The 25,698-nt window shown below is 41.6% G+C and overlaps 3 protein-coding genes across 3 annotated transcripts; 1 reads left to right on the forward strand and 2 right to left on the reverse strand.

Moving 5' to 3' along the window:
* Positions 1-624: 624 nt before the first annotated feature.
* krt94 (keratin 94) lies at positions 625-3,682 on the forward strand. Its single transcript, XM_069530134.1, has 6 exons — positions 625-1,126; positions 1,574-1,656; positions 1,756-1,912; positions 2,053-2,214; positions 2,364-2,489; positions 3,144-3,682. The coding sequence occupies exons 1-6, from the start codon at positions 719-721 to the stop codon at positions 3,366-3,368; spliced, it is 1,161 nt and encodes a 386-aa protein (XP_069386235.1). The 5' UTR covers positions 625-718; the 3' UTR covers positions 3,369-3,682.
* Positions 3,683-9,568: 5,886 nt separating this feature from the next.
* On the reverse strand, positions 9,569-18,641 carry LOC109627492 (stromal membrane-associated protein 1-like). The gene is made up of 10 exons (XM_020084022.2): positions 18,069-18,641; positions 17,465-17,598; positions 16,377-16,462; positions 16,206-16,281; positions 16,037-16,099; positions 15,843-15,918; positions 13,741-13,865; positions 12,350-12,557; positions 11,324-11,661; positions 9,569-10,247 (listed from the first exon to the last, which is right to left on the reverse strand). The coding sequence occupies exons 1-10, from the start codon at positions 18,184-18,186 to the stop codon at positions 10,113-10,115; spliced, it is 1,359 nt and encodes a 452-aa protein (XP_019939581.2). The 5' UTR covers positions 18,187-18,641; the 3' UTR covers positions 9,569-10,112.
* Positions 18,642-19,399: 758 nt separating this feature from the next.
* Positions 19,400-24,184, reverse strand: cenpk (centromere protein K). Its single transcript, XM_020084027.2, has 10 exons — positions 24,061-24,184; positions 23,653-23,751; positions 23,518-23,574; positions 22,403-22,466; positions 22,095-22,141; positions 21,864-21,946; positions 21,075-21,173; positions 20,790-20,925; positions 20,629-20,682; positions 19,400-19,875 (listed from the first exon to the last, which is right to left on the reverse strand). The coding sequence occupies exons 1-10, from the start codon at positions 24,061-24,063 to the stop codon at positions 19,720-19,722; spliced, it is 798 nt and encodes a 265-aa protein (XP_019939586.1). The 5' UTR covers positions 24,064-24,184; the 3' UTR covers positions 19,400-19,719.
* Between the last annotated feature and the right edge of the window lie 1,514 nt (positions 24,185-25,698).

The following is a 25,698-nucleotide window of genomic DNA, read 5'->3' on the forward strand; positions in this document are numbered from 1 at the left end:
AGAATTCCCCTAAATGGGTTTGACTGAAGATATGCAAAACAAAAACTATTTTATGGTTTAAGGCTATAAAGTTTCCTTACGGCTGTCAGACAATAATGACTTTATTAGCTGCTGATTTTATCTGGTTGACTGCAGATTAAAAGTGTATCTGATACTGATGAAAGAAATTTGTAGAGTACTTGTTGTATTGACTCATGGCGGGACACTAAAACAATAACTGCACCTTTTGTTTGCATAAGGATACTCAGTGACTCATGTGATCAAGACTAGACTTGCAGGTAATTATTAAACCAGTCAAATTTATACATGCAGACAAACAGTACACAAATACGCACACACACACACACACACACACACACACACACACACACACACACACACACACACTCACACACACACACACACACACACACTCACACACACACACACACACGCAGACTAGTTGCATAACAGTTTCCTCACAGGAGTGGGAAGAAACCAAACCCTGGTCCTTGAAGGAAAACAAACAGAGGTTCTGCTCAGCCTGTGGTGGTAGTGTTAAGGAAAACTCCCTCCTTCCCTCTCAGCCTCCCTCCTCCCACACTGACCCCGCCCTGGTCCAGCACTATATCAAGAGCCTGCCTCCCTTTATCAAACTCTACAGTCCTGCTACAGTCTACAGCTGTACAACAGTCCTCTCTCCTCGTGTCCTCTCGTGACCAGCAGCCAGCCAGCCATCATGTATGCAAGCCACAGCACGATCAGCGGCCCCTCCATGATGAGACAGAGCCGCAGCTACACAACAAGCAGTCTTCCCCACAAGGCTCACAGTATATCAGGATTCAACTTGAGAGGCCCTCGCATCTCATCTTCCCAGGTGCGCACCCTCTCCTCCGGGTATGGAGGTGGCATGGGTTGCATTGACCTGTCCAACGTCCTGGATCAGTCCCACGTGCACCAGAATGAGAAGGCCACCATGCAGAACCTGAACGACCGTCTGGCCTCCTACCTGGAGAAGGTCCGCTCTCTGGAGACGGCCAACACCAAGCTGGAGAAGCAGATCAGAGAGTACTACGAGCAGAAGGGGCCTGCAGCAGAGAGGGACTACAGCAACTACTGGGCCATCATCAATGACCTGAAGGACAAGGTATAGTGTGTACCAACTTCGACAGCTTTAACACCAGACAAGTCAAATGTTTGCAGTGCAGTTAATGATTATCAAGAGAAGGGTTAAAGAGGGTAAAAGAGTAACTACAAATTGTCACGTCATAACTATGTCCTGACAATTTCCCTTGTGCATGGGATTGTATTTTTTTTTCTTGTTAATATAGTGTGTATGATGTTTGTGATGAGGGTTGAGTTTACAATGAAATGATTTCTCAAAGCTCAACATGATCAAAAAAGGTTGTTAAGTGCTGTGAAACATGATGCACAGCTACTGTGATGAATCAGATGCAGCTTTCTCACTACAAAGAGTCAGGCCTCTGGTGCAAACATATCAGAATTAAAACCAGTTGATTAACTACTTTAAGTAATTTATATATTTGAATTGTATTGTAACCCCCCCCCCCCCTCATTGCTGCTTTTCAATAAGATCGCTGCTGCCACCATCGGCAACGCCAACATCCTGCTCCAGATTGACAACTCCAAACTGGCTGCTGATGACTTCAGGACCAAGTAAGCATGAGTCTTGATACTTCTGTGGACCTATCCTCATCTTGGAGAAGTTGAAGTTGTTGCTCATTACCGCTCTCTCTTCATTTTCAAACTTGTTAGATTCGAACATGAGCTCATGATGCGCCAGTCTGTCGAGGCTGACATTGCCAACCTGCGTCGCCTGCTTGACCAGACCACCCTGACGAAGGCCGACTTAGAGATGCAGATCGAAGGCCTGCAGGATGAGCTGGCCTACCTCAAGAAGAATCACGCAGAGGTGACTGACACACTTCCTCCTGCTATGATAAATACTGCTTGCTAGTATAATGGGAATCTGCTTCAACACACCTGTAGATTTCTGAAACTCTGCCAAAAGATCTTAACGCTAACTTCTCTCTCCTCCCATTGGCTGTTTAGGAGCTGGCAGCAATGCGCTCTCAGCTTACCGGCACCATCAACGTGGAGGTCGATGCCGCACCCCAGCAGGACCTCAACAAGGTCCTGGATGAGATCCGTGCCCAGTATGAATCCATCACCGACAAACACCGTCGCGACCAGGAGTCTTGGTTTAATGAGAGGGTGAGAAGGTTTTCCCATAAACAAAGGCAACTAATCCCACACGTTGCAAATGACTGGGTTCACTCCCTCCGCAGTCTAACCTGTAATTAAACATAATCCTCTGTGACAGCAATCAGCAAAACTAAACATGACTTTATTTCTCTCTCCAGTCGGCAACACTGACCAAGGAGGTGGCCATTAGCACAGAGACAATCCAGACGTCCAAGACAGAGATCAATGACCTGCGGCGCACACTGCAGGGCCTGGAGATCGAGCTGCAGTCTCAGCTCAGCATGGTGAAACCCCCCCCCCCCATCTCTAACCCAAACCATCTGTTCTCATCTTACTGATCTTGCCTTATATGAGCAACATTCCCTGATCCCTGTCTTGTTAAGGGGGGAAATGAAGAAACAGCCAGTGTTAGAGGGTCAAGAGCAGAAGGGTGAAAGAAGAAGACTTTACTGAAAGATGGAAAGCAGGGTGGGAGAGGGAGAGAGATAAGAATGATGGGAGCTGTATTCGAGAGAAAGGAGGGGCTCCCGCTGGGGAAAACATTTCACAGACATCTGCTCAAATTCTGAAAATTATCAAAGAGCTTGAAGTAAACTGCAGGAATGCGGGAGTGCATCGCCCAAAAAGGTTGCACTCCCACTCCCATGAGTGTGCCCAGCTGGGGTCAATCCTTCAACACTCCCTGCAGGAGCAACACACTGCTCCTGTGCAACAGAGGAGCAGCAGAGAAGTCACTGCTACTAAAAAACCTTCTACACACACCTCTGCTATTCCAAAATGGAATGCAGACATACCTTTGTGTCTGTCTGACATAAATAATCCAGGGTGGGGCTGGTGGTTACACACTATAGCTTGAAATTGTCACAACTTTCCCAAATGATTCACAACGGTGAAATATGCATGTTGCAAATCAAGTTTTTCCTTTACCTCTCCAACAGAAAGGGGCGCTGGAGAACACGTTAGCGGAGACAGAGAATCGTTACAGCATAATGCTCAACGGCTTCCAGAACACAATCAACATGCTTGAGGCAGAGCTTGGCAACGTGCGCGCCAGCATCGAACAGCAGGGTCAGGAGTACAAGATGCTGCTGGACATCAAGACCAGGCTGGAGCAGGAGATCGCCACCTACAGGAGCCTGCTGGAAACAGAGGAGTCCAGGTAGATAGGGGCAATACACACGTGCATGCTGATACTCATGCTGATACCAATTATTAAGAAGATAATCACATGGCCTCTCCTCTAACTGTTTGTCTTTACTGTTTCCTTCCATCTCTCTCATGACAGACCAACAGGTAAGAGATGTCTGTTTCAACAAGTTACAATATAACCAAAGTGTATTAAGTGTAATTACAAACGTCATGATCTTTTTTGTTTCTTTTTAACAGGGGGCTCAAAGACCACAGTCACAACCACCACTGTGCGCAGTTCCAGCTAGAAGGTCCAACTGGCAGGACAAGCTGTTCTCCAACACACACACAAACACACACTCAAACTATATGAAACTGTACTGGAAAAAACCTGAGGTATGATGAAAGAGACGCCTGTGTAAAAGTTAAAGCATGAAACATTTGCAGTTTAGAAGAAGAAATACATGATGTACAGTGTGTGTTTGTCTGTGTGACTGGTTTGAAAAATAAATATGCTGGTGAACATGAAATTTGTGTTGTTTAGTGACTTTTTGGCATCGACATCTTTTTCCATAACACCGGCCTGTTTATGCAGTCGTCATAGCAACTGCATTACGTTCTGGGAGGTGGGATGTGAGGGTTATGTAACAGGAGCTGTTGTCAGGAAAGGGTGAACAATGGTTCCCAGCTCCCAGAGTGGAAAGCATTAGTATCCAGAGAAGAGCGAGTGTTGAACTCTATGCTCTGCAAACTAAAAGCAGCGCAGGAAAAACTTTCAGAAAAGTGCAAATTGTGTGAGCAAATAAAAGTGAATGACCCAAAGAGCTTTTTAAAACAAGGCACACCCTGGCGGCTGACTAATCTTTGCCCCGGAGGCTTTTCAACAGTGTTACATGAAGCCTGTCACCTAGTAACAAGAACACACAGGGTTCACGACAGAAATATTGAGTGGGAATGCAAACACTGACTAACCAAACAAAGAGAGTCACTGTGGAAACAGGTGCCATCAGGTACCGCACTTTGGCCTCTGTATATGCGTTCTGATCGAAAGCAGACAACCAATGAGCTGCTGTGATAAAGCTCTGAGAAGGGTGGGGCTCCTCGGCCACAGCACAGTGACTTCATGCATGTTTTGTGTGGAAGAGGACAGGGAATTGTTATGTCCATGTGGTGTGTGTTAGAGAGACACAAGTACAGGGGGAGTGAGAGCAGCACTTGAGCCGCTGCGCTTGGTAAAAGTCAGTGTCGGAAATTACAAAGAAATCCTATGAAGAATTTGCGATTCTTGAACGATGGTGTAATGTTGGTTTTGGAAAAGGGAGAGATTACAGAGAGGATCCAATTGCAAAATGCAGCCCCCCCTCTGAGGAGCCTCACTCAGCCATATTTGGACCCATTTCTCTGCACATCAGCGTCTCTTGCACACTGTTATAATGATAGTTGATGACAAAGCCCTTAGAGTTATGCATGTAATTAGATGTGAAAATCTAGAGGTCATAGAGAGGCGTTGCCTCAAGATCAGACCATTTTACCCAGATCAGTGTCAAACCCACTAGTCCTGTTGAGGAAAACCTGCTACAGAGCAAAGTAGATTAAGATGCTGCTGTATTAATTACAGTACTTTAAAGTTGTTTCCCATGTTTATAATGTGGGTAATGTGGGTGGTTTCATAATTTCAGTGTCTAAAGAAGATACGAATGCTTAAAGTTGTCTGTGCATCCATGTTCAAAATGACAGTATGTGAGATATAGATAATGCATTAAAGAATATAGACTATATAATATCGGATGTTGCCCTAATGCTAAACAAGTTAAAAGTAATTTGTAAAGACCCCATTGTTCAAGGTGGATAGTTTTGGGATTAGTAATTAACTGTATGAATGGCTATAGAGACAGTGTAGGTGTTTAAGAAATAGTTAGACATTTTGGCAATGACATCACAGTTTACTTTGAGCATGCCCACTATTGCTTTGTGTAATGTGCCAGGAACAACAACAAAAATGGAGACATCCTGTTTCTCCATGTTCTTTTTCTTTTCTCAGTTTACTGGCGGATAACAAACAACAAGAATCATATGCATCATATCAAGAATCAAATGAATCCGTCTGGTTAGCAAGAAGCTCACTCACTATGCTCACAATGTTCTTCTCTGGTGTTTGAGGGATCGTTGATCAACATGTATTGGTCTGGCGTGAGCGTTTGTAGTAATTTTTGTGTTCTCGCCTGGACAGAGATATTTTGTCAACGTTGCTCCACTTTCTCCCATTATGCAGAAATGAAGCCAAAATATATGAAAGCTACCATCTTGTTCATTTGGAGCCAGATTTTGTGCAGTACTAATCAGGGTATGGAGTGGAGATAGGGAGGTCTCGCCAACAGACAAGCTCGACCAATCGCAGGTCTATCTCAGCTGTCTGTCATTATATGTCACCCCAGTGAAAGCCCAGGATGTAAACAAAGCAACTTGGACTCACAGGGGACTAGTGCTGGTGATTCATAGTAAATAAAGAGTTTCACGGCAGATAATGCGTTATTTAGAGGCTGTATTGTGGATGCCCCAATCACCTGGTGGATATACGCCGATTGCGTGTGGATCTAAAAGCATCCGAAGGACTCCAAGTTACTCCAAACCTTTATGGGTAGATCTACATACCATATGCTGGAAATAAGGAACAGGTTGAAAAAAATCGAACTTCTCCTTTAAGGTCAGGTCTTCTGGGGTCCTACAGATATCAGTGACCTTGAATGCCTCATCTTATAAACTAACATAGACAATAAACACAATTTACTTCAATGCAGACGTGTTGGTTTCATCATTGTCTGAACTGTAATGATAGCCTGAGTTACGACAGTCTCTGGACTTGAACCAAGCTACAGTGGAGGAGTCATATTTTCATCATCTCAATCTATTTGCCCTTAAGCCAAGTATGATGTTGCAGTAAAAACTGCAGCTAAACAAGGAGAGGCTATTTCAGAAGCAGCACAACTACATTGTCTTACTTTTATTGAGTTGTTTAATGAATGATTACTTAACCACCACCCAGGCTGCATTGCTGGAAATGGGAGCGGTGAGAGGATTAGATTCAATTTGTAGCAGAGCCTCACCTTGGTGTAAAAAGCTGTCATCATTCAAGTTAATTTACTATCAGACATTTTGGTTTATGATGCCTGCTGGATAAGGCGAAGACGGACAAGAAACCACAGCATGAAAAGACAAACTACGCGTGGCTGCACAAAGGAACACGATCAGAAGCCGTGCCAAGTTGCCAACAGTCATTTCTGTTTTTCTTCTCTGTGGCTGTCTGCCATCTAAGGCTAGCCCGAGGCTAACAGAGTGAGATCATGGCAGAGGCAAATATGTTACTCACTCGATGTCACAAGAGCTCAGTTTAGTTGAATTAATGACAAGTTCATTGGAAGAAAGATGAAAGCCAGCATTGTTTAGATACTTTGATGCTGTCTGTCTTGATATTGTCAAACTGCGGAGGCAACTGTAACATTCCCGGTGTGTGCAACCCTTATCTTCCTGTAACTGAATCCCTAACCACAATGTGTTGTTAACAACTACATGCAAAACAGTCACAGGATCAGTTACCTATAAAAAAGCAGTTTAATTACAGAGGTTATATGAACATCTTGGGAAATAATCTCAGCTAAAGCAAAAAGTCTTATCAGAGAGCTGCCTTGACTGTAGGCCTGCTTTATCTCACTGTGGTATTTTACGAAACCACATTGCGTTCTCATATCAGAGAAATGTTTGGTTAAGTGTAAGTCATGTCCGCAGGAGTTAAACCGGAGTTTGGTGTCCGTATCAGCAGGAATGTTGCCGTCTCAGGGTCAGAAAGTCCATCAAGGGCCTGGAGGGGGGGGGGGGGGGGGGGGGGGCATTCTTCACTCGGCTGACGGACTCTATTCTCAACCAGTGTTAGGTTTGACACACAAGCTGAGAGGAATGCCGAACGTCCTCGCTAAAGGTCTTAGACGCTGTATGGCATCGGATCTCACTGTGAAAGTTTTCAAGACGGGCTGGTGAGCTGCAGCGAGGCGTAGGAACAGTTGAGAGGTAGAGAGCGCAACAAGGCCAAGCACATTTGAGGGGCTTTCAGGGCCTGCCAGGCGTGAGACAGGTGTGATTTTTCATGCATTTGCACAGCTGTGAGTTTATTCACCCTGTGCAAGCCAGACCAGTCACTATCAGTCTATTCCCACCATTCAAAATGAACTGTGACTATTGTGTCCCTGTTTTTAACATGCATGTGACTGGAAGAGGGGTAACAAGTAGGGCTGGTTTGAGGGACCACACCCTACATGTAATTCTGAGGGCTTGAAGACCAGGATGGAGCAACCTGGGCGGGTCTCACGGAGATTACTGCAGCTTAGCAGAACTCTATCTAAACTGTAGGCTATCAAAAAAGGGAGAGCTTGTTCAAACAATACATCTGATCCTGGTGCATTTTTCTGTAGTGACTGCAAACCCGATTATTTAAGACTGCACTCACTTTTAGCGCCTCCATGTGGGCTGGGATGTTTACTCCCATGATGCAATGGGTGGAGAAACCTAAACTTGGATATAGTGTGTTTATAAAGTAAAGCATTCTGTGTAAATCCCCTCTAAGATTCATAAACTGTGGGAGTAATATCCAGTGAAAGAACAACTGATGAAAACCTCCCAGAAGCAGCGTGAGGCACTTTTTCCCTACAAAATTGCTACTGCTGCTACTGAAGAGTGACTCTGATTTTCCAAATGCTGTAAGCTTGAGCTAATATGACTCGAAGGGTCCTAATAAACTTAAACAAAAGCACATTCATTGCACCAGTTGTTAAAAAAAAGCAGGGGTGCATAAAGAAGCTGATGTTCTGTATATAGCATGTTCTCAAATGTTCGGAAAGGGGGAAGAAGCAATCAAATCAGGGCACCTACAATTAAAATCTAAATAAATTAAAGAGAAATGAAAATTACGGAACATGCACATAGGCACTGAACAGTAAGCGTTTAGTGTGAGCAACATGTTGAGTTGTAGCTCATATTGGCCACAGGCTTTAAAAAGGGCACCTCCCTGCTTCAGGAGTTAAGACAATGCTGCCACCTGTATGTTTAAACCACAAGACGGGTGTTCACCATCAACCTCATTAAAACCTGTTGGAAAAACAGATGTCGCACCTTTTTACAACCAAAACACAATGATTCAAATTAGTCCAGGTATAGGCAGGCAGCTGCCAAAAGAAACACATGGGTGCAAAATAATTACAGATATAGATTTCTGTACAAAACCAGCAGATTTAGGATTAAGATATGACAATGATGTTGCTATGTGGGGATTGATATTTACAATCGTAAGAGTATCAAACTAAAGTGTGTGTGTGTGTGTGTTGAACAATTGTTCAAGTCTTTTTTCACTCTGTTCTCTACAAGCAGACGTGACACACAGTGTCAGTCCTGAGTACTCACTGTCACAGTGACCATGTCACAGTGAGGATACACCAAAACCTTTAAAGAGCAATGTTTTCAGATTGCATAGATCAAGTGTGAATGTGTTATTGCTGTGAAATAATTTTCGACATGACAATACTGCCATCTTGAGGGCTGGAACAGGAATTGCACAGCCTTCAGGAGCCGCAAACAACACACTCTCTTCAGTCTCCATTGTTAAATCATTAATGTGGGAATATTTTCTGTGGGAGATTCAAATGGGACTCCTCTGGTGTTTTGTTTATATGAACCTGTAATCCCGACTCCTATGTACAAGCACTATTTCTCTCTGTGTTGGATTCAGAGTGTGTCCCTGTATGTGCATGTGTATTGAACAGAGGTTCCCAAACATTTCAGCCCCGACCCTTAAAATAACTGAACAAGCAACGTGACCCATCAGGAAACTGATTTGAGCAAGTTAACAAAAAAAATTGAATTACCCAAGAGGTCATGTTGCAAAATTTCCTGTGGTGTAAAATAACCTGTTGCAATTGATGCTACCACCAATCTGTCAGAATCTCCTCATGGGTCACATGATGTAAACAAAGACAATCTGCATGGTTTTCTTTTAAATATAACTAGTATGTTATAGCTTTTAAAAAGATTATGGCTAAATTACATTCCAGCAAGTTATTTTTTTTTAATTGTATTAGATTACTGGAAATCAACCTGACCTTCTAATTAACACCAACCCTCATTCACAATTTCCTAGTTTTCAGCCTTTTAACAAACACAACTGTTGAATGATAGAGGACACATCAAAGCATATTATTTATTATTACTTTAATTTTATAGGGGAACCACAAGTACTTTAAAAGAAGGTTATACAGCGCTGTACATTTGGGAGCAGTACTGAGACTAGAAGAGTCATATCTTCTCCCTTTAAATATGATTCATTTAAATGTTCTATATTCTTATAATGATACAGTGATACAATAAAAGCGTGAAACTGGTCCTGCAGCTTTTCTGATATGTCGATATCATTTTTGTTGGGACTGTTATCTCCTTGTAGTTTTTCTTTTCCAAAAAAGGAAAATAAAAGTTATGTTCAAAAACCATACGACAGGCAGAAACTGCCAGGCTGTAATCCTGCATGACTCCCAATTCACTCACACAATAGAGAGAAAGAGAGACAGAGAGAAGGAGAAGGAGGAGAAAAAAAACAAGATACAATTTTCATGTTCTGAAGGCTGGTCTGTGATGGAGATAGGCATCAGTTCATAGTGAAGCACAGAGGAGCACAAGATATATATTTGCACTTTCTGCAACCTCGACTCTTACTCTGCCCGACCATCGACCCGCCCCAAGGCTCACTTCCATAGCTGTGTGCTCAGAGTCTGGCCTGATCCAGCTGCTGCCCAACCACCCATGGCTGACTGAGGCTGGCCAAAGGTCATCTGACCTCCTGCACCGTTCAGAGTCATCCCTGACATCTGCTGGTTCATCTGCAGTTGTGAGACAGAGGAGCAACACTGGAAAATTAACAACAATCAAACATGTAATAACTGATTTATGACCCATAACTTGTACCGATGAGTAGAGAGCACAGTCTCACACATTCTGCCTGTAAATGACCTAAATAATATGTTGTTTTTCATGATAATGCGATTTTATAGATCTTCTGAAGTCTGTGCTAATTTTGTCTGAACAGATTGAAGTCTGGTGCCTTTCTTTTGAAATGGTATTCAGATTCAGACTTTTTATTCATCCCACAGAGGGGAAATTTCCTTATTGCAGTTGCATAAGTACACATATGTAGAAAAAAATTAAATGAAAATAAATAAAAATATAAAATTATAAATATTGAGAAACAACATACTTTTATTTTGAAAAGGTAGTGACGGTAAACAAAGACTTTGGATAAAATTGAAGGTGTGTCTTGCACATGAATGAGAAATCATACTTTTTGTTGGTTTAGCACCTGGCTGATAAGGGCACAAGGTTTGCAGATATCTAGTTTCTTATTGTGGTTATTATAGAGTGAATTTAAAAACTACAATCAAACAACTGTGTGAGTGTGTAAGCCAAGAAGATCACTGTGTGGAATTCCCTCCAGGTGTTCTTGAGATATCACGTTTCCAAGAATCAGATGGACAACCCAAAAACATAATGGCTCTGGTCAGTGTAAGGGAGTTTAAATGTGCCGTCAGAGTACAGTTCAAACCAAAGGCTCCATATCACCTAGTGCTCTGAAACTGTTTGTAGAAGCTGTAACATTGCTGTGCTGCAATTATGGACTACACAGTAAACATTCACATATACAGTAGACTTATACTAACTAAAATCATGCTTGTTCTGCCATCTGGTGGTGGCTAAATGTTTGGCCCACCCCCAGAACAACCTCTCACAATGCACCATTGTGCAATGCATCACTGCAGCTGGGTGCGGTCACACGTGAAGCAAACCACACGTGTCAGAGGTGTCAAACACCTGACACTCAACTCAACAATACAAGATTTACTGTTGAATTGCTTGTTTGTTATATAATCTTACGAGAGCTGCAGTGACAGTGTTTCCGTACCTGACCCATGTTCCACTGAGCCTGCTGCCCGGGCTGGATGGCGTACATGCCCTGAGCAGGCACCATGCCTGCAGGCATAGCTCCGCCCTGTGGTCCCATCATTCTCGGGGCCATACCCATCACACCAGTGGCGGGCGCATTTCCCATGAAGCCGTTGGTCATTGTCATCCCGACCATCATGCCCGGACTGGGCCCCATCATGGCTGCCCCGCTCTGAGCCATCATGGCACCCATGACGGTTGTGGGTGGCATGGCTGTGCCCATGCCGGGGAAGGCTTGATAACCAGCAGGGCCCTGGACAGGAAACTGCATCTGGGAAGGGCCCATGAACATGCCAGCTGAAGAAAGATGGAGGAAAAAGACAGAATAATGTTATGAACACTAATACTACATCCCAGTATCTTTACGTGTGAGACGAGGGTGATTTCCAGAGCTTGTAAAATATTTGGCTGTATAATAATAAGTTTGAGACACAATTGTTTATATTTCAGGCAGCAGTGTTGGGAAACCTCTGTGGTGGCATCGAGTTGGAAAATACACACAAGTATCTACTTGCTCTGTCTGGACACCATTCAAGTGATGTCACTTGGCAAAACAAAATGTTATGGCTGAGAGGAGAGATGGCAAAACTAAGAAACAATAAGAAGAAAGGTACATGGATGGACAAGCAGAGATTCAATCTGCAGCTGAGTGGCTTTATTCACTAAACAACTGATGATAAATCGTTGTTTTGTGTGTTCAACAACCACAAAGAAGAATGGTGCTGGGAATTAAATCGCAGCAATTTTTGAGACCAACCTAAATGTGACAAGAAAGTAATTTGAATTAAAATATTTATTTAAGACAAACAGTTTAACTTCTGGTATATAAGACAACATTTTACATTTGAGGGGCTTCTTTGCTTATCGGACCCCTTGACCCCTTTTTGATATAGAATTTAACTGTCATTTTGTGCATTGTGGTTCATACAATGGTATTTCACATCAGCTTATGTTTGGATGAATTTCAGACGATTGCAGCTCTCACCAGCGGGCTGTGAGTGGGACATGTTGCTAGTTCCATAGAGGGACAGGATGGAGTCCTTGGACAGGGGCTTCTTGGTTGTGTCATCTGTTTTAGTGGTGCTACTGCTGTCGCTGAACAGGTTGAGCTCTCCCTGCCCCAACGCTGAGCTGGCACCCACTCCTGCTGCGGGAGCTTGTGTTGGAGTGCTGGCCGCGTTACTGGAGCTTACCTGGAGGGAGGAAGAAAATCCTGAGGATGCTGTCATCGGTTAATGATGAGTTAAACAATCTATTTGTCCTTTTTATGTGCAGGACTCAAAGCTTTTAGATTCAAATCTTTGAATGACATCTCTAAGCAACAGCTAACATTTTAGAGCTTTCTGTGTAGACAGCGGATATCCTGGCCATTCACTGTACACCGTTTACAGTCAGACTTGTTTCTTTAATCACACAAGTTGAATGTTTCTCCACATCAAACACAAACAGTGCTGCTTCTTGTAGGTCTTTTAGGTCCAGTCAACATTTTGGCTAATCTCTAATCTCTATTGTTTACCTGGAGGCAATAAAACCTGCTCGAACGTGATTGGGCAAACTAGAAATGGAAACCTGAAGCCTTTCCATCCAAAAGTCTCGCCCACAGATTCTTCATCGGTTTACAGAGACTACATACTAGAATAAATGAGTCTAGGCAGTTTTTGGACCTGGTTGTCACACATGGGCAAATAGCCAAAAGTTGTGTTTAGCCAAAATGAACAGGATGGTTTCCACATTTTATCCTGTAATAAATGGTGTGATAATAGCCTGTGCTGCACAATAACATCCCATAATTCATCTGTGGCCTGGTCGTAGCTAGTTCAGTCATAAAAAGGTTAATTAAATCCTCAACATCTAACAAGTTATTTTAGTCGCAGTACCTGTGCCAAGACACAGTTAAGTGGCACCATGAGTTTATATTTTACAAAACACAAAGGGCTGGTTTTACTCTTCGTCACTCACTCGCGCGCACACACACACACACACCTGAAATTACAAAAATGTCAGAAAAGACGCCCCTATGTGCTTTGAAGGACTTGATTTGAGCATGTATCACTGTTTTTGGAAGAATAATAATAAATGAATGGCTAGTGTAAATGATTATTGGTTGCAGCCTAATTAAATGTTAAGTCAATAAGCCTGATTTGCTGGGTTTATTTTCTGAAGAGCGTTTGTGCCTCTCTTTCATTTGAGGCCATCCATCTGCATTGTAGCCGTCCTGTGGCTCAATCCTGCTGCTGATAATCATTTGATGTTTTATTTTTTATCACACACTTAATTTTGGTTTTACACCAAGACAACCATTAATGTTCAACCCTGCTGAGCAATATTTAGAAATTAGCTCTAAATCTGGACTTGGGAGTTATTGCTTGGTTTTACCTGAGGAAACTGAGCAGCAGATGAGGACGCAGGGAGGGGGTTGGATACCATGGGGCCGAATATAACCAGGTCATTGTTGTTCTGGCTTGTGCTACCATTGTTAGCTGATGCAGCTGTTGGTGCGTCTGTGACAGAAAGGAGAAAAAAAAAGGGTTTTACAGGTGTAACATAACCAAACATCATTAGAAAAGGCAACACTGAGAATTCAGCATAACTCACTGATGAGTTCTCAATGATATTCTACCTGCATCTCCTAAGAACTTATAATAAATCCTAAGACAACCTCTAACTGCAGAGAAAAGTGGTTTCAAACCAGCAGATCTCCTGTTTACTGATGTGGACTGTGCACCATTTGTATTTATTTAACTGCAGTGCCCTCCCACTGCTGCACAACTGCAAACACAGTGAGGATAATGGTTGGTTCAATAAAAAATTAATCAGCTTACCAATAGTAGCTCATCAGCCACAAAACAAAAATAAACCTCCCATCCAAACATCGCAAAACCCCTCCATGCCAATCAGTGATATAAACACCATTATCTCAACATTGTAAATGAAACAGCTGTAATGAAGTGTTGTCATTTAATTACTAATGCCAGAGCTGTTGCATTTAAAAGACAGGACACAAATTAAATACAACGTAGTTCAAACCCAACATATGATTATGAAAAACAGCACATTTGAACAGATATATGTCCAGACAGAATTACCCACGTAACTACTAACCAGTGAAAAACGGACCCAGCAGTGGCTCCATGAGCAAACCTAAATTATGAAAACCAAAATGACCTCACTCCCCACTTTTTCATAGCATTAAGATGCCTGTGCCGTGCCGTCACTGGGAAGTATTTTGTCTTCTTTCTTTGTGATATTTAACTCTGATCATCCAAAATAAAAGCACCAAAAAATGTTTACACCAGCACTGAAAGTGAAACAGGAAGTTACTTCTCTACGGCGAGTGATTCAGCAGCAGCGGCACTTCCTCTGGATAATGGTGGTTTACTGGTAGAAAGTTAATGTAAAGCGCTGGGGGGGTTTTCTATAGTTTGCATCAGCAGAAACTTCAAAGAACAGACTTCATTACAGCTCAGCAGATCCCAGATCAGTGAGGGTTCTGTCTTTAAGGGAATATACAGACACATACTTGCTGTGTTACACAGGCACTAATAACTGTCTGAAAGAGGAACACAGCCTTTGAAACATGATCTCTGAAGTCCATTTCCTGATTAATATGCATCAAGCCAACATGTTTCAACCTTGTTTATACTCGCACAAGACACCATGGCCCAGGCCTCTGTAGATGGCGTGCAAACTACAAGCTTGCACAGAGGCATTTAAGGGTAAACAAAAATTCTGAGGAGCATGACAAAGTATTGGAGCTCTCATGTTTGCTTCTCTTAATAGCATAAGAGATCTCTAGGTAAGTTGTTTGCTTCTAACGCTGTCTGCAATGCTATTTGCTCATTATATGTTCATTCTCCGTCTTGCACACTTGTCCTCTTGTCCGTGTAGTTTTTACCATCCACACAGACAGCCACACCTCGTAGTTTCAGCTGCAACCGTGAGCTAATGTCTCAAATTCAATGCAGTTCCTCTAACACACCAGAACTTCTCTATCATTCAATCTTTGTTGCACATGAGAGAGCAAACTGTTTGCGCATAAAGGTGCACTCGTGCTACCACCACAGACGGGATCAATTCTGTGGGAAACACTGGGACCCTCAGGGTTTGAACTGACTGAATTCTGAACCACAGTATCAAAGCTCTCGTCTGCTGTGAGGGAACAGTGGTACACAATCTGAGACAGAACTCAACACAACATGCTACAACCTAACAGTTTAAGCCAACCTGCAACCATCCTATATAAATACACTGTTGTTTCTAAAGTAATCAAGGATCAATAATCGAGAATTACATAGCAACCCTAGTGCATAATATGCATGTAATAACTGGCTCAACAGGTTTGTCCAGTAATTTATTAGACCAGCACAACTGGAAACAGAAAATAACAATTACAGGCTGAGGTCATATTCTGCCTGACTCCACATACAATATCTCAGTCCCACTGTAGATTGTTTTTATTTTCAGGTAGTGACACTCACCAAGGCCTAGTAGGTTCACAGCAGGTTCTGCAGTCTTTGAGGGGCTGATTTTGGGAACTGGCCTGGACTCTTCACTCTTTGAAAAATATAAAATCGTTATAAGAGGCAGATACAAATGAGGGTCAAAATCGGTCAAAAACAATGCAGAGGAGATGTCCATAGAAATCTATTCAAAAGGTGATGTGTTCTGATACCTTGGTGTAGGATGAGACCTTGCTTCCTCTGTCTGGCTCCCTCTCTTTCTTACTGTCTTTAGGCTGAGAACACAAGATAAACTCAACATGAGATAAACACATAAAACATTGATGGAGGAACTTAATCAACCGTATGTTCAAAATATTGAACACTTTTGTTTGTACTTACACTGATCCCATTGGTCACATTCTTGCTGTAATATTTCTTCTTCTCATATTTATCCCTGATGAAGAATTCCACTGCTCTGAGGTCAGAGTTAAAGGAAAAAGAAGCAGCATACCAACTTAAAACAAATGACTTTCTACATCATTTCACTGTTTTGCTCTGAGTGAAGGATACTGGTCTGTTTGAGGTCTTCTGAAACTATCTGGAAGGTTGGCCTCATAAAGCTTCCTGGCCTTGGTGTTACCCATATCCTGTATACTCTGAAATAAAAGGAAAGACAGAAGGGTTAATAAGAAGAGGGAACTTTTCATAAAGGCACAATGAAATATTTAAAGGGTTCTCCACTCTGAGTTTATTAGTTTGCTCATCATCACTCGTGCTGCTAAGGCAGGGAAAACAGTGCTACAACGTTTACTGTGGCTCCAGTAGAGCTTTCTGACATGAGAAAATAACCCTGATGGTGTTTTCACAGTTTTCTGTTATCTCAAAAACGTGCTTCAGTTGTAATTATGACTACAATGTTCTCATTAATGGTTATTTGCAAGGTAAAAACTGGTAGTTATGGTATTTGGTAACGTCCAAATGACATGATGCGGCAGCCTGACAGGCTATCAAGTTGCATCGTGGGAAAGGGACACTCGATCCACACTAGGGAGTCATTATAAACAGTGCCCTACTGGGCTTACATCTTGAAAATGGAAAGTTTTGCTATTGTCACAGGTTTAAGGAAAAGACTTGTTGTTAACAGAGTACAACTGGGACAAGATCAGTTTTCTTATGACCCTTAAAACAAATTTACTCAACACTCATTTAGGAATATGAATATGAAATGGAGGGGATTGAGAGTTAACCGGATTATTGTGGAACTTAACAAATGTATGGTAGATAGTTTTGGTAAATGGTCTTTAATTATTTTACGCATACCTAGTCTTGATAACCTTTCAAGCACCTTACAGGGCAGTTTTGCCACTCACACTCAAGGCAGCACATTTTCTGCCACACATCACTCACACACTGCTGTCAGTGGCAATTTGATGTAGGATGGAACCGGCAACCTTCTGGTTAGTGGGCGACAGACTCTACCCCTAGAGTCACAACCACACAGTATTAAAAAATGTGTAACTTATGTACATATTCTCCATATTTCTAGTCTATTCAATTTGTTTTACTTTTACGTGGGCTCTCATTTAGACTGCCTGCTGCTACAATAGGATTTCCCCAACATGGCATGAACGTTGTCTATCTTGTCTCATCATCAGTACCTGGATCTGGTCTGAGGTCCATTGGTCCAGGTTGACTGACTTCACTCTAGATATGTGGACTCCCAGGTTTCTGTGGATGCCCGCACATCGGATGCAGACGAATACTCCCAGATTCCAGGATGCCCATCTTGGACCTGACGAAGCAACAACAACAAAGAGGTGGTTGTTATTTTATTAAGGAGAGATGCGTGTGATACGTTCACGTGCATGATCTTGTTGGGACTTCACATTATCTCAACTCTTTATTAAATGGCCAACATGAAGATCAATGTGTGGTTCCCATGGAGGAGCTACCACCGGTGGTTAAACGCCTGTAACACCCGGAGCCGAAGCTGTTGGAGGCGGCGGGGCAGAGACGCTGCCGGGAGCTTATGTGGGTTAAGAGAAGTTAGCTCGCTGGTTAGCCACTTAGTTTAGCTTAGCTTAGGGGGAAGAGGTGTCAGCTGACTGACCGGAGCCAGTAACAAACTAGCGGGTTAGCTTAGCCATGCTAATCAACGCATATGTTACGTCGCTCCTCGGCGTTAGCGGCGAATTCAGAGTGAAAGTGTGAACTTAGTAGAGGAAGAGAGGAAATAAAAAGTCGGCGGTGTGAACGTCGCACCTTTCGCCTCGCAGTCGGCGCAGTACTTGTTGTCGTCCTCCCTCAGCATTTTGGACAGGATGGCCTGGTGCTGCTCGTTCAGTTTCTGGGCCTTTTCTCTCTCCGAGCGGGTCGCCATGTTCGCGGCTGCGGCGGGACGTTATCGATGAGGAGAAATGTGCGTGAATCAGTCGATCGAAAGTCGTTTCTGGTAAAAGACCATAATCAGAGGACCGGACGCCTCCGAGTGGGGAAATGAAAACACCCGGAACCGGAATCCTGTCTCCGCCCACAGGAATTCTAGAGCTGACGCGGCGGCGGCACCGGATTGGACGACAGTGCTGACGTCGTCTGACGCACGGTGGGGTTTTTTTGTGAATTAAGTTTTACATTTTTATAAAAAAATCCTTGATGTGCACAAAGAGTCTCTCAGATCATTGTCATTAATACATTTACTGGAGATATTTCTCTCTCTCTGACTCCAGAGCTGCTGATCTGACACCACTCATCTATTATGAGTAGTAGTAGTATTGGTAGTAGCAGTGTTAGTATAATTACTATCAACAGGTGCTACATCATTAATAAAATCATTACATCTATAAATATCGTTGTATTTTTTTCGTTATAAAATCCAGTCTGATAGAGCTTAAAGGGATAGTTCACTGAAAAATGAGTGAAGTGTTTGAGTCCACAAAACAATTTAGGAGTCTCAGGGTTAAACAGCGTTGCAGTCAAATCAAATATAATTGAAGTAACTGGCGACCACATCTTCAAATGTATAAAAACATAACATGCCTCTATATTGCCTGTGGTGTTATTCAAGTTTCTGTAGGCCCAGATATTTAAATTCAACTCAAAACAACTCAATATTTGCTGTTATCTTCCTCTGAGTTACTGCTGCAGCTATCTCAAGTTCTCGCGAGAACTGCAGCAGTAACAAACTCCTCTTTCCCCCATTTTCCTCCGCTCACCCAAACCGGTCGAGTCAGATGACCGCCCACACTGAGTCTGGTTCTAGAGGAGGAACTGTTGTGTTTCTCTGTTGTATTGTAAGGTCTCGACTTGAGCGCTTTGAAATAATGTATGTTATGATATGGTGCTTTACAAATAACACTGAATTGAATTTCTACTGGTTGCTCATATTAATGAGAAGATAATCATTGTTAGTTTTTCCTATGGATGCAATTTAACATCACATCAGCTGCAGCTCCAAAGTTTATTGAATATGAACAAGAAAATAGAAACAACCTAATAATTAACATGTACGTATATACAGGTTTATCTCTAGGCCTCAAACGTTTTGTACACTTTCAATAAAATTGAATAAAATAAGAATTTCAAAGACACTGATAAACACTAACATACTGTACATTGTTTATTACCGATTGGCAAATGAACAAAGCTCCATGGTTATTTTGTACATACAAACGGGATCTTAACATAAAACCTACTTGTAAAAAGACTGAAAGGGCAATTCATTTCTTTTTGAAATGCACTCTACAACATACCTTCACAGACAGTAAATTAGTCTTGTTGCTTTACGGCAGTTTGCCTCCTTATCAGCTTTCTCACACACACACACGCACGCACGCACACACACACACACCAGCAGCAGCACTGTACAGGCAGACTAGAATTAGAAACACTGATATACAAGTGATACACCACTGCCCTAAAAGAAGGTCTCCAGGCGGATCTTGAAGTGATTCTCCTGGTGCCTCACCGCAATCCCATAGCGGAGAAGCATCTCTATGTAGGGTGGCCAGAATGTGTCGTCTATCGTCACATAGGTGTCGTGTGGTGTGCTCAGGACCTTGTTCATGAGCACCTTCAGGGGAACAGGAGATAGACTGGGGTTAAACAAATCTGCAGTCAAAGTGCACGATGTTACTTATGTTAACTAATTTAGTGAAACAGAACACACTGGACAGAGACAGACAAGAGAAGGAGAGAGATGACAATAGATGATATACACACATTCATTACTAGATCATTCTGAAGCAAAATATGTGTCTGTAAACCTGTAATCCAGAGAGGCAGAACAGGGATGATAGGAGTGAGAGTATGACTGTATATCTCTATTGGAAATATAAACAACGAAAGTATAGGCATGGTGTTTATTATTGACATTACCGCACCATTCAACAGCTACCACAGGTGGGAGCTTCTGCATCACTACATACTTGTATTTTAGAACTGTTGTGAAAAATAAAAATACTAATACAGTAATAAAATTGAAACTATCTGCACAACTGGGGGAACCATCAGTAGCCTTCAGTTGTCATAAACACTGAAAAATTGTTTAGTTCATCCAATTTGGACGACTGTAAGGACCATGCCGGCCGCTCCTGATGTAAATATAAAGTATATAAATATAAAGGGGCCATTCTTGGGTAAAGAAAACCACAATTTGTATAATTTACACACTCGTGTAATTAGTTGTGATTAGTTGTTCGAATCTCTCTTCAGAATAAAACTTACTGACAGGCAGGAAACATCTGTTTGGATTAACAAAGCTTAATATTAGATGGTTTTACAAAAACTCAACTTAATGCTTATTATGTGGTGCACGCAAACTGACCTCCAGGATTTCACTAAGTGAAATCAAGTTTTCATTGATCCCCAGTTCAACGTTCTGAAAATGAAAACAAACAATGGTAAGCAGCACAGGAGCAGTAACAGCACAGATATTTACATGTAAATGGTCAGTCAGACATGACAACACAATGCAGGTCACTGCACCTTCTTCTTCCTGTTTGTAGTGGATTCAATCTGAGGGGGAGGAACATGCTTCTCCAGGACGTCCCCCAGAGACTCCATCAACCTCTCCTGGTACACCTTCATTTTCTGGATTTTTGCCTTGGTGTCCTGCAGTACACTGTGGAATGCATGTTTCAATTATTTTTAACAGAATGTTTTCCTCTTTCCACATTTCTACTGCTCTTCACATGCTGTGCCGCCTCTGCAGGAGATGCACCTCATAACGTGGAGTCCTCTGGTTCAGTGTGACTTAACCACCCTGCTCACCTCTGCTCTGATAATTTCTCCTTGTCCATTTGAAGTCGTTCAACGTGGTCATTGGCTGCTAATAGCACCTGTTTCTTCTCCTCCAACCACTTCAGTTCACTAAGAAACACAAACATTAAATGTTCATAGAAATATACAGAGCAAAACAAGAGAAAAATCTGAAAAATCACAACTGAAAAGCATTTACGTGATCTGTGAGCCCGTTCAGACCAGATATTAACATCTGTCCTGAGTGATCTGATCACAAGTGGCCAACTCTACAGGTCTGAAAACACCCAAATGCATCCTCAATGTGGCTTGAAATCCAATCACCCAGACCACATTAGGAGGTGATCTGGGACACATGTGGTCACATTCTTTTCACTGTGGGAACGCAAATCCATCCTGGGCCACATACTACTCTGCTGACGTCCACAAACAAAAGTGTTGTTACTCTTACCCATACATTTATTTGTTTGTGGCTACAATATCAATCACTGATTTATTTTTTTATCTCAAATGAGTAAAATCCTTCTTTCATAGCAGGGCAGCTGATTGATTCACTGAGCTCCTTTTACACGCTCTCTTTCTCGCTCTTGCCAACACACACAAACACTGTGAACTCTTTAACTCAGACATGCTAAAAACCTAATTTGGTTTTTGTGTACACAAATTACATTTGTGATTATTTGCATATAGAGCAGGGAAGAGAGACCTCTCGGGATAGATGTAAATACCAGGTATGAACAGGATTAGATGACAGGACCTGAAGCTATGGAAAGCCTGCAGTGTAACTAAAATATTACGTACAGTTCTTTGGTGTCTCTCAGTTTGTCTCTCTTTGCTTCATAGCAGGAAGCAACCATCTCAAGTTCTGAACACAGCTTAAGCATCTGTGAAAAAAATACAGTGAGAAAAGTAATATATATATATATATATATATATATATATATATATATATATATATATATATATATATATATATATATGGTATTTTAGTGAGACATATTCTTAAATGCTGCAGTTTATACATAAACATACCTCCTCTTTTCCAGCTTGAAGTAAAACCTCTGAATTTGCTGCCAGCACTAAACAACGCAAAATAAGTTAAAACATTATACATATGTACATTTTGTCATATTACACATTTGATGTAGCATCTTTAACAGGAGATTTTAAATAGGAGATGATATGGACCCAACAGCTGAACTAAACGATTGAGCGATTAAACAGTGATTCACCAGTTTAACTGGCATAAAACCCTGTCAGTGATTTGTGGAAAATAATTCTTCAGTTGTAAACACTTATGATACAACATGTTTACATCACAGCGTTCATGAAGGACTTACATTTAGGCTCCACTGCCAGCCACTTCTTCAGTTCAGCTTCTGTTGCAATCAGTCGATTAACTGACTAATGCAGATGAATATTCACATGTTAAAAAAACAGACAAACACAAAACCTTTACAGGTGATTAAATATCAAATTCTTTACATGTATTATTTTATATTTTAAGACTGAAAAACACATTTTCAGACACCAATGTGCTTATTCATTCTGTTGAAAGTTATTTTGTTTTATTACTATTACTATTTGATAATTACTAACTGCAACAGCTAAAATGAGGTCATAGAGACACATCATTCAGACCTGGTATAAATATCCATCCTGAGTGATCTGATCACAAGTGGAGAGCTCTATTACTGGACTTTTTAGGTCTCGACCTTCTATGTAAAGTGCCTTGAGATAATGTATATAATTTGGCTTTGTGCAAATAAAATTGAATACAATTGAATTGAAAGTGTGAACATATGAACGCATTTGAAATGCAATTTCTGTGTGAAACTAACAAAACCAATTTAAATTGAAGTGTGTGAATGTTCATCCATGTGTGTGTGTATGCAGTGCACTACTACTATTACAAGTACTACCACTGAGTCACAATGAGCATCTCGGCTGGTGTGATGTCATCCAAAATGCTCTTTAATTAATCATGCAACAAATTATTTTAATAAGCAGAAATGTCTAATACTTCCAGTTCCAGCTTATTTTCAAAGATGACACTAAATGCCATTGCCCTTTGGAAAAAAATAATACAATCAAATACTTCTCCTAGGACTCTGGCAGACTCAGAATCAGCTTCATTTGTCATATATGAGTACACATAATAGGAATTTGACTCTGGTGTAGTTGCACTCAGTGTACTTACACAAATAAACAATTAACAGCAGACTACCAGAAACTTGCAAAATGACCACTATGTCCAACAGTGGTGCAAGGGGAAACAAAATGTGCAAGGGTGGACAAGTAACATTTAACCCCTATCTGCCAATTTAGGGATCAAAAATTTAATTGTGACGATTTTAGCAAGCTTATATGTTTTCTTAACAGGGGAGTGACATCAGGATGGTGCTGCGGAGAAGCATTAATGATGTTAATACATGAACATGTAAAGTCTGCTCACCTGCTCCTGTGGGTTCTCACAGGAATCTGGTTCAGACAGTATGATCTCATTCTGAAGCTGAGGAACAGAGACACAGTTGGTCACAGTGAAGGGTGTGTGTGTGTGTGTGTGTGTGTTTAGGTTAAAGCTTCTTACCTTCTCCAGCTGAGAGAACTGTTCCTCACACAGCTCCAGCAGCTCAGCCTGAGCAGCCTCTGACAGCTCTGCTGCCTGTTCAGCTGCCCTCACCTCAGCCTCCACACACACACACACACACACACACACACACACACACACACACACACACACACACACACACACACACAATAAGTCAACAAGCAGATAAGGTACGTGTGGTTGTATCACAATATCTAAGTCACAGGAAAAGATGGCGCTGTGTGTGTTAGGTCTTGGCTGTCCGCAGTTCACGCTGCAGAATTGAAAATGTGTGAGTTTACGTTAACGGAGCAAATATTGTCATCAATGAATAAGAACATATCTCACTCTACGTTACTGTGTCGTTGTGAGATTCACAGCACGGTGTCAAAGCTCGTGTTTTCTTACCATAGAGTGTCAAATGTTCGTCTGTGAGCGGAAAACAACAACAGCCGCCTTCTGTTCAAAATACCGCCAACTTTGATGACGTCACGTCCGCGACAGCTTGCGGAGCTGATGCTGCGCAGCACCGCGCAACTGCAGAGAGGGATGTCTACAAGTGTGCTTTGAACTGTTTAGGTGCGCAACTTTTTCAATTGAAATATGCACAGAATCCATAGAAACAGCTCACAGACATCACACATGTGCAGCTGAGACAATATATTAGTTGTATTAGATATTTAGACAAATACAACAGAGGATCTATCACATACAAAAAGGGTTCAGGTGGTTTTACACCAATAAAATAACACTTGTGATTACAAACCTCCTCACACTCGACCTCCAAAGGTGGGGGCTTAATCAAAATACAAATAATTGTCCTTAGAAAACCTATTTGCTTTACAGCTGTGCATCTCAAAATAATTTAAAATTATTCATAAACTCTTCAAAAGAGCTCTTTGGATCTTCTCCATTTTATATAATATGATGATGTTGAATCATGTTAACTAGTATGAGTTTAGATGATCCAAATAGAAAAGAATATTGGAAATGTTAGAGGTCAGATTGCAGTTTACTTTAAGTGACAATTTAGGATATAGAGCCAAAATTTGTTTGAAACAATACATGAAATAACCAGGGCTCTAATGTTTTGTCTCAATACAAGGCACAAGGGTCCACCTCAGAATTAAACCGTTTTTTAAGAAATTATGCCGCCGGGTATACCTTGTGAATTATTTTAAAGTGGGGGTCCTCCACCTTTGGGGAAGGTGTAGGTCTGAAACCATGACTCTGCCACGTTAGGTTTCCATGCTGTTTTCTGGGTAAATGGGTAAATCAGTGTAAAATAATTGGTTCTGTCAGTTGTCTGTAAATACATAAATGGCAAACACAAACAACGTAAACATGCCTTTATCCCCAATACATATGACAGCTACTGTCACTGGTCACTTGAAGTTTAAACCACAGACATGCATATATATTACAAGATAAATATATTCAATGTATTTATCCATAAGGAACTTCATTAAAGCATCAGTGCATACCTTTCACATATAATGCAACCAACAGTTGATAAATGTAACTGTAAGAAAAAGACAATAAATAGTGTTAAAATAAAGTGTCAAAATAATAGATCAGCCATTAATGAGTCTGATGGATGTTGGCACAAAGCCTGACATGGCTCTGCTAGTCCTGACTGTGAGTGAGCTGCATCCCTGGCCACAAGATAAGTGATTGTATTGGCTGTGTAATGTGTGTGGTCTGAGGCTATTCGCTCTGCTTTTATCCTAATACTTTTGCATTTGCAGTAGGTTAATAATCCAATATTACATAGGCTAACCAATCCTGCATTTAACTTAAATAAGTTAAGTGTTTCTGATGGCATGACTTGAGGGAAAGTTAAAGATCAATACACTGTCATTATTTTATTCAACACTGAGATAGTATACACATAAAGTGATACTTTCAATATGCTCAGACTCCCTCATACATTAATCCCAGCAGCCTGTAACACAGTGTGTGTGTGTGTGTGTGTGTGTGTGTGTGTGTGTGTGTGTGTGTGTGTGTGTGTGTGTGTGTGTGTGTGTGTGTGTGTGTGTGTGTGTG

Source organism: Paralichthys olivaceus, chromosome 8 (genome assembly GCF_024713975.1).
Source record: "Paralichthys olivaceus isolate ysfri-2021 chromosome 8, ASM2471397v2, whole genome shotgun sequence".
In the NCBI taxonomy this organism is placed as follows: Eukaryota; Metazoa; Chordata; class Actinopteri; order Pleuronectiformes; family Paralichthyidae; genus Paralichthys; species Paralichthys olivaceus.